The sequence below is a fragment of the Colletotrichum navitas genome, assembly GCF_030913465.1.
Source record: "Colletotrichum navitas strain CBS 125086 chromosome Unknown LY79scaffold_13, whole genome shotgun sequence".
Taxonomy (NCBI): Eukaryota; Fungi; Ascomycota; class Sordariomycetes; order Glomerellales; family Glomerellaceae; genus Colletotrichum; species Colletotrichum navitas.
The window spans coordinates 1-14,312 of record NW_026850559.1 but is presented as its reverse complement, the minus strand read 5'-3'; the positions used below and the strand labels follow the sequence as shown (position 1 = coordinate 14,312).

General features: G+C 53.9%; 5 protein-coding genes across 5 annotated transcripts; 1 reads left to right on the top strand and 4 right to left on the bottom strand.

The window, feature by feature from the left end:
- Window position 1: 1 nt before the first annotated feature.
- Window positions 2-1,534, bottom strand: LY79DRAFT_588152 (seryl-tRNA synthetase; the record flags this gene model as incomplete). Its single annotated transcript, XM_060560881.1, has 1 exon — window positions 2-1,534. The coding sequence occupies one exon, from the start codon at window positions 1,532-1,534 to the stop codon at window positions 2-4; it is 1,533 nt and encodes a 510-aa protein (XP_060416885.1).
- A 252-nt stretch (window positions 1,535-1,786) lies between these two features.
- Window positions 1,787-4,047, bottom strand: LY79DRAFT_544913 (uncharacterized protein). Its single transcript, XM_060557144.1, has 2 exons — window positions 3,293-4,047; window positions 1,787-3,228 (listed from the first exon to the last, which is right to left on the bottom strand). Exons 1-2 carry the CDS (start codon window positions 3,721-3,723, stop codon window positions 1,920-1,922), a joined length of 1,740 nt encoding a protein of 579 aa, XP_060416884.1. The 5' UTR covers window positions 3,724-4,047; the 3' UTR covers window positions 1,787-1,919.
- A 115-nt stretch (window positions 4,048-4,162) lies between these two features.
- Window positions 4,163-7,190, top strand: LY79DRAFT_544909 (uncharacterized protein). The gene is made up of 3 exons (XM_060557143.1): window positions 4,163-4,479; window positions 4,545-4,681; window positions 4,732-7,190. The coding sequence occupies exons 1-3, from the start codon at window positions 4,463-4,465 to the stop codon at window positions 7,089-7,091; spliced, it is 2,514 nt and encodes an 837-aa protein (XP_060416883.1). The 5' UTR covers window positions 4,163-4,462; the 3' UTR covers window positions 7,092-7,190.
- A 180-nt stretch (window positions 7,191-7,370) lies between these two features.
- Window positions 7,371-8,975, bottom strand: LY79DRAFT_588149 (uncharacterized protein; the record flags this gene model as incomplete). The annotated part of the gene is made up of 1 exon (XM_060560880.1): window positions 7,371-8,975. One exon carries the CDS (start codon window positions 8,973-8,975, stop codon window positions 7,371-7,373), a length of 1,605 nt encoding a protein of 534 aa, XP_060416882.1.
- A 3,313-nt stretch (window positions 8,976-12,288) lies between these two features.
- On the bottom strand, window positions 12,289-13,224 carry LY79DRAFT_588148 (uncharacterized protein; the record flags this gene model as incomplete). The annotated part of the gene is made up of 1 exon (XM_060560879.1): window positions 12,289-13,224. The coding sequence occupies one exon, from the start codon at window positions 13,222-13,224 to the stop codon at window positions 12,289-12,291; it is 936 nt and encodes a 311-aa protein (XP_060416881.1).
- Between the last annotated feature and the right edge of the window lie 1,088 nt (window positions 13,225-14,312).

Sequence of the window (14,312 nt, the reverse complement as noted above, 5' to 3'; positions counted from 1 at the left end):
GTTACGAAATGGGTTTCTTGAAGATCTTCTTTTTTCCGTCCATCCACGGTCGCAAACAAGTCGGAATAGAAACAGACATCTCCTTCTCGTTCCACCCGGCTTCTAGGATTGCAGCCAGCACCCTTGGCACAGCGAGTGCGGTACCATTGACAGTCCAGGGGAACGTGAGCTTGCCGTCAATCTTGGCCCGCGTAGCGAGCCGCCGCGTCTGATAGTCAGTACAGATGCTGGCCGAAGTAACCTCGCCCCAGCCGCCGTTTTGCTGCTGGCGAGAGGGGAAGAACGCCTCTATGTCGCACTTACGCACCGCCGAAGCGCCAAGATCGGCAGAAGGCATCTCGAGGACGCGGCAGTGTAGGCCCAGAGAGCCTAGGATCTCAGTCTGGATGTCGACCATCTCTTGAAAAATTTCAATCGTCTCGTCGGCTTCTGGCAGCGTCCAGGCAAACATCTCAACCTTAGTGAACTCGTGGACGCGGTACAGGCCCTTTGTGCTCGCGCCGCGGGCGCCGGCCTCAGCGCGGTAACAGCGCGAGACGGCGACGCGCTTCATAGGAAGCTCGGAGGCGTCGAGAGTCGACTCGGCCCTCATGCCAGCCAGAGGTATCTCCGAGGTGCCGGCCAGACAGAGCTCCGGCTTGCCGCGTTCTGCGTCGGCTTCGGATTGTGCGAGGCTGTAGACCTGCTGCTCACCGTTCTGGTCTCGAGGTTGGAACCCACAAGCTGAGGCTATGTGACTGTATACAATGCTGGGCGGGGCAACCTGACGCCAGCGATGTCTCGTGGCTACGGCAAGGGCGTACTGAACGAGGGCCTGCTCCAGCTGGGCGGCCTCATCGAGGAGGTAGTACCAGCCCCAGCCCGAGGTATTGCCAGCGGCGGCAAAGTCGAGCAGGCCCAGCTCCGAGCCGATGTGGACGTGTGACCGCCACACTTTGTCCGATGAACTCGGGGCCTCGGCTGGGTGCTCGTTGATGTAGCTTAGAACATGCGGTTCGTCGCCGACGGGCGTGGCTTCGCTGGTGAGATTGGGAACGGCCAGGGCCAGAGCCTCCATTTCCTCAACGAGCCGTGCCTCGTCCTGCTCAACAGTCGTGAGCCTCTGCTTGAGCACGCGCGCCTCCTCGAGCAGCTCCTCGCGCGACATTTCGCTCATTTCAACAAATTCGGCGCCGTCACGGCTCGATGCCGGGTTGGCAATTTGACGGCGCAAGAGATTGGACCGCTCGCGAACAGCCCGACTATCCTTCTGCAGGGCTTGCCATTGCGCAAAGATTTCATTGATGCGCGCAGGGCTCTTGCTCTGGGCGACATAGTTACGGTCAAGGCAATTCTGTTCGTAGAGACCCGCATTTTCTCTGATGTGCCGGATATCGATGATGGGTTTTGGCGCGGTGGACGGCCGCTTTACGTCGCCGAAAGCGCGATGATGAGATGTGAAGTGGTTAGCGAGGCATGGCGAGGGCGTAGGGCGCAGCAAGGGCATCGTCGCCCTTACTGAGTGGCGAAGCAGACATGTTGGATCTCTTCCCATATCGATGACCAAGGAACGAGATGTGGTGATTGATCAAATATACGACGGTACTGGAATGCTCCTGACCAGGATGGGCTGCGATGAGCAGAGGTGAAAGTGGTACAATATTTGACTGAATCGTTTACAGAGATATGAGCAGGGATGGAAGGGGTCCGCTCACTCGTTTGATGCATCCGGTTGATATTGGCCGCGAAGTTGATTGTACTACGGTTGCTCAGTCACTATGCAATGAATGAAAGCAAAAAGCGAATCCTTGTGTTATAGGCGATTAAGTTGTAGTTCGTTTCTCTGTATTTGAACTGCCATGCTTCCGGGGTATCATTGCCGTCACCGTGCTGTCCACTAAGCTCGTTGCGCTTTCTTACTATCTTCTCAGTTCCTTGTACTAGTATGCCCCCCATGCTCCCAAAGTCCAAGCAGCTTGCCCCAAAGCTCCTCGCATCAAACCACCAGGCCCCATACTCTGACGCTGTTGGGACTTGACGTCCACTTCGCTGGGCCGCGAAGCCCCGTTAGCTCCCTGTTGGAGCCATGTGTCACGGTCGACGTTTGCCATGGCTGCGACCTTCAGCTGACAGGCCAGACTAGCTCCTCCCCAAGGACCAAGCGATCCTAAAGACCGCAAGACACCTTGGACCTTTGCATGATGGCTCTCGCGCTTCCTCAGAGACTCTTCAATGACATCTGCCGCGTAAAGCGCTTCGTCATCTGCGACCTTTCGCTCCTCCGTCCTCTTGGCAACCAGCTTATCCTCTGTCGGACCATCAGATACTGGTCTACTGATGGTTCTCTTAAGCATTGTGTTGGAATTGTATTGTTGCGGTGCGCGCCCTTGGACGGGATTCCACCCTCGTTCGTGTAGCAGTTTTGACAGCTCATCGAAAATTCTGCGTCTTAGACCGACGACCCTGGAGCAACCGCCGATAAAGATGATGCGGGACATGCAAATCGCCCGTGTATCAATTGGCAGCTGAACAAGATGTTGGTAGAGGAGGTGATGCACAGGAAGCTCGTCGTCATCGAAGCTACTGCGCGAGTATTTAGGCGCAAAATACGTATTCTCACACGGCTCGGACAGTTGCTGCAAAGACAAAGTTAGGTTTTCGGGCGGTTCTACAGATTGAAGCAGAATGTCAATGTTTCCTTTTGACTCGTCTCGGCCAACTGGAGAGGGTGGAGCGGACTCATCCTGTTCCTCAACCGTGGGTAGGACATCTCCTGGGGTCTGCTGCTGCCGCTTTCCGAGACCAGGAACTTCACTCTGGGCAAGTTGACGACACCAGACTAGGCGACAGGCAACCTCCTCGCATTCCTCGAAACTCAGAGAATGTTGACCTTGGTCTCTTTCGCGACGTGTCCTCTGCGCATGTACTGGTGTTGTCGAGAGAGCGCCCTGCAAGAGGTTATGAGTCTCACTGACCAGCATTTTCCCCCCACGAACTGTTCTTGATGTGCGAACTTCCCGATATTCGTACACACTTGTCACAGCTGTTTCGACCCAACCAAGATCCACAACCAATGCCGACCGAGTGCCCGCTCCGACGGTGGACATAACCGCTGATGACATGAGTGACACAGTGGGTGCCTGGAAACGGTGGAAGAGAACGTCCAGCGCAGTGGAAAGTAGCGGGAGAGGAGTGGAAGAGGAAAGGACCAGAGAAGTACGTCGGGGTCGCGAGTCGATGAGCAGGAACCTGAACGACCCAAATCAGTGAATATGCCACGGGGTTAGTTATTGAAGGTAAGGTAAGCACGGACTTGTTCAGTGCCTCTCGAATAGCCCGGTCTATCTTGTCTTCCACTAGACCCAAGTCCACAGTTCGTACGTCGGACTGCCAGAGCTCATGTTCAACTCCCCAAGTCTTGCCAGTTGGACGGCGTCTCCAGTCATTCTTGTGTTCAGGGTCCCAAGTGCGAAAGTCGCCAACACGGCGTAGTTGCTCGGGTCCAAGTGACAGGACTGCCTTGGGTGAAGATTCTCCAGCGAATCCAAGCTTGATAAAGCGGGAACCCAGCTCTATGACGATATTATCATCCTCGGCGCGTAGACTAGAGGGGGAACCAAATGTTGACGAGATGGTACGTGAAGGCGTATGCGGACTTGCAGGACCGCCAATGCTTGGGCCAGTCTCGGTACGAATGTTCGCGATGGATCGATGAGGAATGCTTGGGGCTGCAGAGGACGACATCTTTTGTGTTGCAGCAGCTTAGACGGCTGGAGTCGAGGTGGGAGCGTCGCCCTTAATGTCTAGAAGACCATGCTTCGTTTCGTGTCTTGCTGCAGCGGTTCGCCGTTGGCAGTACACAATTGAATGTATCAGCTCACATAAAGCGTGAAACTGACAGTGACGGCTATGGGTACGCCGATTTAAAGTCGCCGGGTCGTTGTGAGTGAGTTTGCTACTGTCACAGGAGGCAAGTTTGTATGTCGAGAACGCGCCCGAGCATTCAGGATAAGCAGAAGTATGGCGCTGTAGAGCCCCGCATGGAGGGAGCGGTCAGGGTCAGTGCATTTTCATATCCTTCTATGGGGCGGCCCGAGTATTGCATAATTGCGGATGACATGCTAGTGTTATGTATTGTCAGAAAGTCAACATCTGCCCGTAGCCAGAGTAACCACTGGTGCATGCGCCCTGTCCGACGACATCCGCCCGCTTGGCCAATGTCGGTCCGCGAGACACGTATTTGCGATTGTAACGTTGAGCCACTCTGACGACGAACTCAACGTGAGAAGAACTGGGTATCAGTAAGACTTAAAGCAAGATAGTGAAAGCGCCTTATCACCCTGGCGTTGGAGTCTGTCTCGTCTTCCTGGACCCCCAAAAATGCTCATTCTGCTTCGCCGACGCAATTCGCCATCCACCTCCTTTACGAAGACTTGCTGGCTGAAGATTCGGTGAATCGGGTTTCCACAAGAAAAGTAGTCTCATGATGGGAATCAAAGGGTACTGACAAATCCCCATAGCCGATTCACAGATCTGCACAATCCTCGCTCATACCACGCTTATAGGATTTACCGTGAACTAGGCCCAGGCCAACGTATATCCCTTGCCAAATTGGCTACGGAGCAACTCGAAAACTCAGGCAGGCCGCTGCGCATTGCTATTGACATCGCGATCTGGCAGTTTCAGACACAAGCCGCGCGAGGTAGGCACCATTAATTTCCATGCAGACCACGAAATTTACATTATCTCTAGGTGGAACGAATCCTGCCATTAGGACTCTATTCTATCGCCTACTTCGACTTCTGAGTCTTGGAATACAACCCATTTTCATCTTTGACGGGCCTCACAAACCGGCCTTCAAGCGCAACAAGCGGTCTGGCAGAGGAGATGGAGTTGCCACGGCCATGGCAAAGAGGGTCATTCGCCTGTTCGGCTTTCCCTTACATGACGCACCAGGCGAGGCGGAGGCTGAATGCGCCCTACTACAGCAGCGGGGAATCGTAGACGCCGTTCTGAGCGAGGATGTCGACACCATAATGTTCGGCTGTACCCGAACCCTACGCAACTGGACGGCAGAAGGAACCCGAGGGGCCAAAACACCAACCCATGTCAGCTTGTACGATGTTGACGAACTGTTGTCTGCCGGGACCGGCTTGGATCGGGAGGGCATGGTCCTGGTCGCATTGATGAGTGGGGGCGACTACATCCCTGAGGGTGTACCCGGCTGCGGAGTGAAGCTGGCCTGCGAGGCGGCGAAGGCCGGATTCGGTAAATCACTATGCCGCCTCAAATTTGACGACGACGTTGAATTGGAAGAGTGGAGAGCGAATTTACGAGATGAGCTGCGTACCAACAAGAGTGGGTTCTTTAGAGTACGACACAAAGCGCTGTCCATCCCGGACGAGTTTCCGAGCCGACAGGTCCTGAGGCACTATACCCATCCTGTTGTTTCCTGTACAACTACAGTAGAGAAGTTGGGGAAGGAAGTCATCTGGAGCCGACCGGTAGATGTGCGAGGCCTTAGGTATTTCGTCGAGGAAACATTCGACTGGGTCAACAGGATTGGTGCTACCAAGCTCACGCGGGTTCTGTCTCCCGGCTTGCTGGTAAGCAAATTGCTGGACAGACACATGTCCAACAGGACAGACAGCCAAACTATAGAGGTTACGGGGCAGGGGGAGTCGGATTTGATACAACGCATCACTGGAAGGCGGAACCACCATAGCACTGACGGGATACCAGAGCTACGCGTGGCACACATCCCAGCCGATATAGTTGGTCTGGACCTATCACAGGAAGCGGCCGGCGTCATGACCTATGACCGTCAGGGGCTGGCGCTGAACAGTGACGATGAGTTCGAGGCAGTCCTGGATGGAGATGCCGAGGCAACAAATGGCCGAACTAGGACAAAGAGCACTTTTGACCCGACGCTCGTTGAGTTGATTTGGCTGCCAGAATCGCTTGTCAAGCTAGGCGCACCTCTGATGATTGAGGGCTGGGAGGAGAAGCAGCGCTCCAAGGCTCTGTCTCGGGCCCCGCGCAAGACGGCCAGGACCACAAAGGTCAACAACAGGAAGTTCGCTAGGGGCACACCACACGAAGCAGACGCTCTTGACAAGTGGATGCAAACCACTCAGACCGCCGCGACAACATCCAGCGCAAAACCACGATCTATGGACCTCGACGGCAGTGACAATCGATTGCCGCCACTCAGTCAACCAACGATTCGCAGTCCCAGTTCACCGGACCATCCCTCATCACAACTGCCGACTCATATGCAGAGTTCGGTCAATCGAAGTAAGCAATCTAGATCCAACGGGAAGGCCACAGCCACCGTAGAACCGACCGGGCACAGAAACCCATGGGCATCCGCTGGCTCACAACGTATGCCTAGGATTACAAAGTCTCAACAGTCCACGGAGCCGATCGTTCTGTCATCTAGCCCCATGCGTCCGTCACCTGCGGCTGCTTGTTCGCCGATGAACCCCCCGTCACCAAAACACATCGTAGACTTATCTGGCGCCGATGAAGCATACATCTTCGCGCCATCTAAGCCGCCCAAACCAACCGTACCGCCCCTTCAACAGGTGACCTCGTGCAGACACCAGTCTGTTAAGACCAGGTTAACAAAGGGATCATCCCCAGCACATTCTAGCACACCGCCTCAGGGCAAACGACCCATGAAGCAAACGCGAATGGATTCGTTTATCACACGTTTGTCTAAACTGCCAGTGACCGAACCGAGTCAGACCCAGCCGAGGGCGTGGGTAGGGAATGGATCGCAAACTTCTATCAGCGCCAGTCACATTGTTGTGTCGAGTCGCCTCGGGCACAACAGAGAAACCAGCCTAACTGTTTCTCGAGACACTCAAAGTTCGGCAACGTGGGACAATCACGGCGATATATTTCCACTAGCAACCAAAACTGACGCTTCCGGACAGACGAGGAAGATGGTAGTGCCTCGGACGAGCGTGGGCGGGTTTTTCAAAGTCGTTGAGATGAATGACCAGGAAGAGGACAACTTGAAGATAAGGTCTCCTGGGCGTTTTACAAAGTCTGCCTGGAGGCAAAGCGAAGTCTCCATCATAGACCTTACAGTAGACGACGACTAGTAATACTCACTATTATTACTACAACAACCCATAGTCTAAATGAAATGACAAAACATCATATACAAAGCCTAGTGCTTTGCTTGCAAAGGCAATCTTCTTTCAGGGAGTGTCGACGAGAGACACAAGCTCATCAATTGGGTATCCAACGCTGTATCTATCTATATTCAAGAAGTATCAAACATGTGATTTCGTATATCATCAGTCGGAAGAATAACCAGTATGCTTCTTTATCTCAACCCGCAGGCGCAGCCGACTGAAATTCCCACCAGTCCAGTCCTATCAATGCTCAACATGCCAGGGGAGGTCGCGATCCCCCACTGTCACGCATGTGAGGTAGCCGATTCCATCAGCCGTTCTACCACTGCTGATGTCCAGCTCCAGACCGCTTCCCATGAGCGGCCGCACAATATCGCGGGCCATTGACTTGAGCTCGTCTATGCGTTTTTCAAACCGGCGTAGATTGTCGCGGCTGTATAGCTCGGGCGTCAGCTTCAGAAACCGTTTGCACTCGTCATGGCCAAGGTACGCCGACGAGGAAGTACCAAGAGTACGATATGTGCGGCCGACCGTCGCCAAAGGCGGCACACCGGCAGGGAGGGTGAGTTGCTGCAGATTGCCGTTACGGCCATCGCGTGAGTTTTGTATTCGCCTGTCGGGAGGTGGAGGGGTGGTGTTGTCTGCCAGCCACTGGCGGAACAGACTAACGGCAAGCCAATCGAGGTAGGATGTACTTGGGGTAACACGCTCGCCTCTGGCTGTGACCAAGTTCAGCCGGAAGAGACGGCCCTCGACTCGGCTGATAACCTCCTCAAGCTCGTCAACCTTATCCTCGATAATGTCGAGAACTACATCAGGAAGAGCAGCGCGTAGGCTACGCTCCCCTGCTGGCCACTGACCAACAACATGAATAAGAGCCTCCTGAAAAATAACCCTGCTACGGGCAAGATAGCCAAGACGGAGGTATGAGATCGGGTACTTGGCAATCTGTTTCCAGAGCCGCGACTGAAACTGGAGCAAGTGGTGATCTACTCTGGGTCCGACCACGGCGAGTGCATCATATAGATCCGCAAGGGTGATGAGTGACTTGCATTGCACGTAGGCATCCGCAATGTTCACACCATCAAGGGTCGGAGGGTAGTTGTAGAAGATGCGGAAGAGGTTGTCGTAGTCTCGTAACAAATCCTGATCGGCCTGCGAGAGCGGCTGGGTCGTCGCAGTTGTAGTCGCCGCCGCCATCGAGCTCGGCACGAGGCTTAAGTTGGCTACCGAGCGAAAAAAGCTGTGGTTCGCGTGTGCCGATGAAGAATGTGAATGATTTGACGATTTACTTCGTGTGAAAGATGCCGGCTGGTTGCCGCCGCCAGCCCCGCCTGGGCCGAACAATGACCCGGAATGGTTCCCGGAGCCTTTGGAGCGATCCTCGTCCTTCTGAACCAGCATTGGAACATCCCCGTCCCCCATTCCTGGATCAAGCTCGTACCGCCATCGCTTTCGTGGACTAGACGTGGTGAGCACCCGGCTTGAGGCCGGGGCGATTGATGATGAATCGACAGAGGTATCGTCACTGATGCGGGCAAGATCACCCGAGGCGCTACCAGAGACCGGCTTAGACCATTCAAGACTCGTGCTGGCCTCGAAGAAACCCGAACATCGGGTGAGAGTGTGGCGATGCAGCAAGTAGCGGTTGTGGTGGCTGCCAGCCTTGACTATTACCTCGACATCACCCGAGTTGCTGAAGATGGGGAATTCGTTCTGAGGTATGTAGGTGGTGGCGCCAACGTGTGACCTGTTGTATCGCTTCGTGCGAGAGAGCGAGGGACGCGAAACGACCGAGGAAGGGCCTCGTAAGGTGAGAGAGGACGCGGAGTCGGGCTGCGAGACCATGAAGAAGACGTCTCGAGACCAAAACTGCGGGGGGTCGGGGGGAAAGACGAGAAGCCTACGATGGCTTCAACATGGAGAGACGCGTTGCAAGAAGATCTTTCAAGCGAACGCCGGTATCAGGAAGACGCGGCGCAAGAAGCGCGCAGCCGTTTAGTAGGTCGAGACTGACCTTGGGATCGAGTTCTCCGAACCAACCAGCGAAGCCCTCCGAGTGTTGGGCAGCCTATGTTTCGGAGGCGCTAAAGGGCCGACCGGCAATTTTGCGACGGCGAGCACGAAAACGAAGTGCGCGACCAGATGAAGAGATTCGAGCCACGGCAGCGGAAGTGAGATAAGTGCCTTGGTACTAAATGACTGGCTGCACTAGGATACGACGGCGAAGGCGGATGATCAGGCAGCTGGGTCTTCGGTTGTGTCGCGATGCGGGGAGTATGTGCATGCGCCAGTGCCAAGATAGTACATACAACGGCGGGAGCTAGAAAAAGCAGTGGCGAACTGCTCAGTATCAGACGAGGTGGAGCTGTGGGACTGATAGAGATAGGGTGAGGCGGGAAGAGTTGAAAGGGAAGTAAGGCAGAGCAGAGGAAAAGACAAGAGGAGAAGGAAGGCGAGGATGGTGATTTGTTGAATTCGTTGATCGAATGGGATTTCAGGTGAGGTAATCAATATGAAATGAGGACCTTAGGCCAGGCGAGACCAGAGCATGAAAGCCAGGAAACAAGGCCCAGGAACAAGACACGGGCACAGAACTTGCATTTACCTGGGCGGCCGGGGTTCAGAAAGCGAAAATGCGACGAACAAGTCACGAGCACTCTGGAGTCCGCGATGCGAGCCGCGGGGAGTTCAAGGAAAGAGAAGGAGGTGGGCTTGGATCAGCAATTTGAACCCAAAACAAACATTAGAAGCGAAAAAAGAATCCAAACCCATGTCAGAACCCGGCGCAAAATAGGTGCTGAGACCGACGTGCCGGTGTACACGCACGACAGCAGCAGGTTTTTGTGACGACGAGGTGAGTAGGGAACATGGTGGGTAACGCTCTACGCACAGGTTGCACTCACCAAGACTGAAGACTGGTCTGGTCCAGTGCTTAGAAGTGCTGTAAAAATGGGGAAAGGCTGGACAAAATGTGACGAAATGTCCTCAATCAGTCGCATCCTCAATATGCTTGCCTTCACTCCATAGGCCATGCGATGGCGGAGGTGTTGCCTCCCAAGCAAAATCACCACTGAAGCAGCCCAATCGCCTCATCCCTATTGTGGACCAACCGCTTCGCTACTTTGTAAGAAGGGCAAGAAATGCAGGGGGCAATCATCCTACATAATGGCAAGGCAGACTCGGTACCCACCATCCACTAAACGCACGCAACGAAAACAAGGCGCCACGCGGACATCGCGCCAACCCATGGAAACCCAGTGCGTGACTGGGACGTGGGAATAGGAGCCAGTGCTAAATCGAGAGCCAATGAATAGCATCGTCTTTTTACCACGCCGAAACAAAACATCTGTTTGTATCTTAATTTTCTCAATAAAATTTTGGAACAATGTGGTCGGAGTGTGGATCCTTAGCCAATGGACAGAATAGATGCCAATGGATTCGAAACCTAGTCTTGACGGGAATTTATGACGCTCTCATGAAAACTGATTGCCACGGGGTAACGGAGAGTAGCGTGTCGGTGTGGAGGACATCGACTTTGGGTTAAGTACTAATAGGCGCATCCCCAGCAACAGGAATTCATCCCTCTTGATGTATGTAGCAGGAGGTTACTATCATTAACCATAGTCGGTTACAACACTATGCACCTCCAAGTCTCCAAGATAGACATGTCAGATACTACTCTTATTTAGTCTCATGTTCCATGTATTTCATCCTCATTGGGGTTGGTTGTCCGCAATCAAAGCAGGTTGCATCTTCGAGATGTCCTTCGACTAGCGGAATATCGTTTGATCTCAATGCTTAACCCCTCTCCTCTCGCCTATAGTGATATGTAATAAGTCTGGACTCACCTATTGAAGCGGCACATTGTGTGGTGAGAGCCCAGACTTATTGCATGTCACTGTAGATATTGTTATCGAGGCACTCGTACAAGCAAGGGTGTAAAAGTACAGCATATTGCACTATCACCCTTTGATCCTATATACGATATACCTACCAAAGGTATCTAAGCTAGGTATCTAACTAAGTATGAACATAAGATACCCAGATACTTATGTAGTGTAGGTTAGGTGTTTTGTGCTTTCCGGTCCACCGTGCTTCAAGTCTTACCCAGCGTGCTAGACGCACAGTGGGTCTTTTCACCCATTGGTCATATTCACCACCCGCTCAGGGCGCCGCCACCTCGCCCTGACACCCAAACTCTTACCACACACCACGACATGCTGCCCTCGTAGTGGTCCCTAAGGCCCTCAACCACCAACCAATCACACCGCCTCGCATTCCACAGACCTTCGTGTGCCATTGAAGCCGGCGCCGCCAGATGCATCATCCAACCTATCTCACCAGCCCCAGCCACTTGCCAAAGGTGGCCTAGCAAGTTTGCAAATTCTGCCTGGCACTTCAGCACTGCCGTTCTTCCGCCGTCGTGAGTGCGTCCTGTCCAGGGTCTGTCTCTCTCTCACCTTGAACACAGTGAGACTCAGTCTTGTTGCTCGTTTCGCCTGTGTGGCTTGTCACTGCACTCTACATCTGCATCAGCACCAACACCAGCCCGTCAACATTGCCAACCTACGCAGGCCCGTCGCTGTCTCGTATAGTCCAAGTGCTCCCGCGCGTCCTGACTCGGGTTTGCGTCGGTTCCCATTAAGCTTTTGTCTCGCAACACTCTAGGGCGCTTCGGCATCGTAGCAAACCGCATCCCTCCCAATAAGTCTAGCCTGGTTCAGCCTAGTCAAGTCCTCGGCACGCTTAGCCATCAATTCACCACTGTAGTATCGTGTTGCGGCGCCATTATATGCTTTGAAAATGTACATGTATTGATGCTGTTGATAGGCAAGCAAGTGCCATTGAGTAGTGCAGATAAACCCCAAAACCGTCGAGGTCGGCAAATAGACAGGCCGTAGCAAACCAGCTCAAATGGGGAAAAGATCCATTTCCGCCGTCTGACCCTTCTTATCTTGGAATCCGTTGGGCAGATGCACACGCATACGCTCGTGTCCTCATCCAACCAAACCCGATCCCACCAAGCAAAGCTCCTCGTTAGAAGACAAATACGCCCCCCAGACCTTGCCGTTTTGTGATGTACTACCCATTGAACAAAACAAAAAAATGAGGAAAAGAAATGAAACTGATTGCACAGCCGTGTTCAACGTCTTGCATTTTACATTTCCATATGGCTGTCAGCCTCCGTCGCGAACGCCGTATTCCTTGACTCGTTTGCTGCTGGCGACTCAGTTGCAAAAAGAGTTTCTTGACCGACGAAAACCGGAGGCGAACACTTGAGATTATTCAACGCCCCTTCCGCATCCTTGCTAACGAGTCGGCCTTGACGGAGATCCTCTGAAAAGAGAAAGAAACCCTCCGCGGCCTCGACGAGATATGATTGAAGGCCCTTGCTTTCGAGTCGAATAACAGCCGATGACACTGGATAATGGTTCTCAATGTACCGGGCCCAGCCGCGAGCCGCAGCTTGAATATGTTGGTCCTCGCTGATACGTCTCCAGCCAATACCAAGGTGCAAGGTGAACTGGTCGACAACAGGCTGCGCCGAATTCTCCAGAGGGATGGTCTCAGAGGCGGAAACAATTGTCGGCTGTCCGACGTCATGGAGACTATGAATATCGTTTTGAGCCAGGCGTTGGGACTTGTTGCTGCGGAGGGACGGGCGTTGTTGCTGCTGGTGGAGACGAACGACGGCCTCATTGGCTTTGCGGGCATCATCTTGGGCGGCCTTTTCCTCAACCCAGGTGCCAGATTGGCTGCTGGCGTCCGCAACGTAGCCGCCTTTCTTGATCAGGACCATACCCGGACCGTACTCCCATTCTTCCTCTGTTTCTTTGGGGTCGGAGCGGGGATCAGGCTCGTCGGTTGCGAGGTTGGGGGCAGCCTCGTCGCGCGAACGTTTGCGCCCAGCACCTCGAAGGTTTCCAGCGGCCATTGCCGGCGGCACGGCGCAGCGTTGGTATGATGAGCGTTGGCCAAAAGGCGCGGTTTGGGGTGCGTATGACTCCATGCCAAAGCTCGCTTGGTGGACGGGCTGCGGTTGAAGAGCCATCACGGGTGAGGCAGAGGTGAAAGATCGGCCGAAGGATGACATGGCTGCAGCGTTAGACCTGTGTAAGGTAAGTTCAAAACTCAGCTTCAGATAGCTCCTCTACAATCAAAATGTGTTAGTGGTGTGCTGGCCGTCCAATGACTGGCGATAGTCGACAAGGTGTATGCTATCGAATTGTCACCGGGACAGAAGGTTGCCGGGGCTGTATGAAGACCCAGTTGGGAGTAGTTGTTGACGGTGGACTGTACGGCAGCTGGGCAGTGGCGACCTAGTATGGGAGGTATGAGGAGATACGTATAAAAGTGCTTGATGGACGGACGGGTGAGCACAACTCAGTAGATGGGAGGCTGAGCTGATGTTGAGGGTTATCAAGTGAATTTGAGGGAAGGGTCTTGGGTAGAGAAGGAGTGAGGTTGTCCGAGAGAGAAGGGAAGACAAGATGGGGCAGACGTGAAGGCAGTAAGATTGATGGACGAAGAAGGAGGGATGGCAAGGTGAGCGCGGTGTGGGCGGAAGCAGAAGGTGCTATCCTTTTGTATTTCTGGGGAAGCCAATTGGCAGATGGAAGGACAACGCGAGGAGAGTGCTGTAGTACATGCAAAGAGAAGGTACGGGACGAGACAGGGTCGACGAAAAAGGTTGGACGTGGAGCGGAAGACAAGGGAACGCCGCCTTTGAGCCTTCCTACCCCCAAGTTTGCCGTTTGTCGCGGTGGAGAGGAGAGAGAAGCCTCTTGAGGGAAGCAAGTGCGGGTGAAGGCAGAAAGGTACGTACCTCACTGATACGAGTTCATCAAGACGGGACGCGAGGGTGAACGGGAATATCCCTACCTATCTGAAAGAGTGGGAGCTACAAGACGCTGCCGAGGGGGGGACTTACCCTGCACTGCAATCGGACGCCGTGGCTGACGGTATCGGCAGATCCACCTATTAGTCCAGCCCCTGAGGCAAAGTTAGTGTCTGTCAGCGTCGCATGTACTGTCCTTAGGATGGACCCGCACATGTCGCTCTCTCTCTCTCTCTCTTTCTCTCTCTGTGTCTGTCTCCCTCTCTTGCGCGCTTGGGACCAGGGCCCTCCATGTCAAGCACGTCCTTGCCAAATCGGGGCGAAGCTGGGGTACTGGACAAACT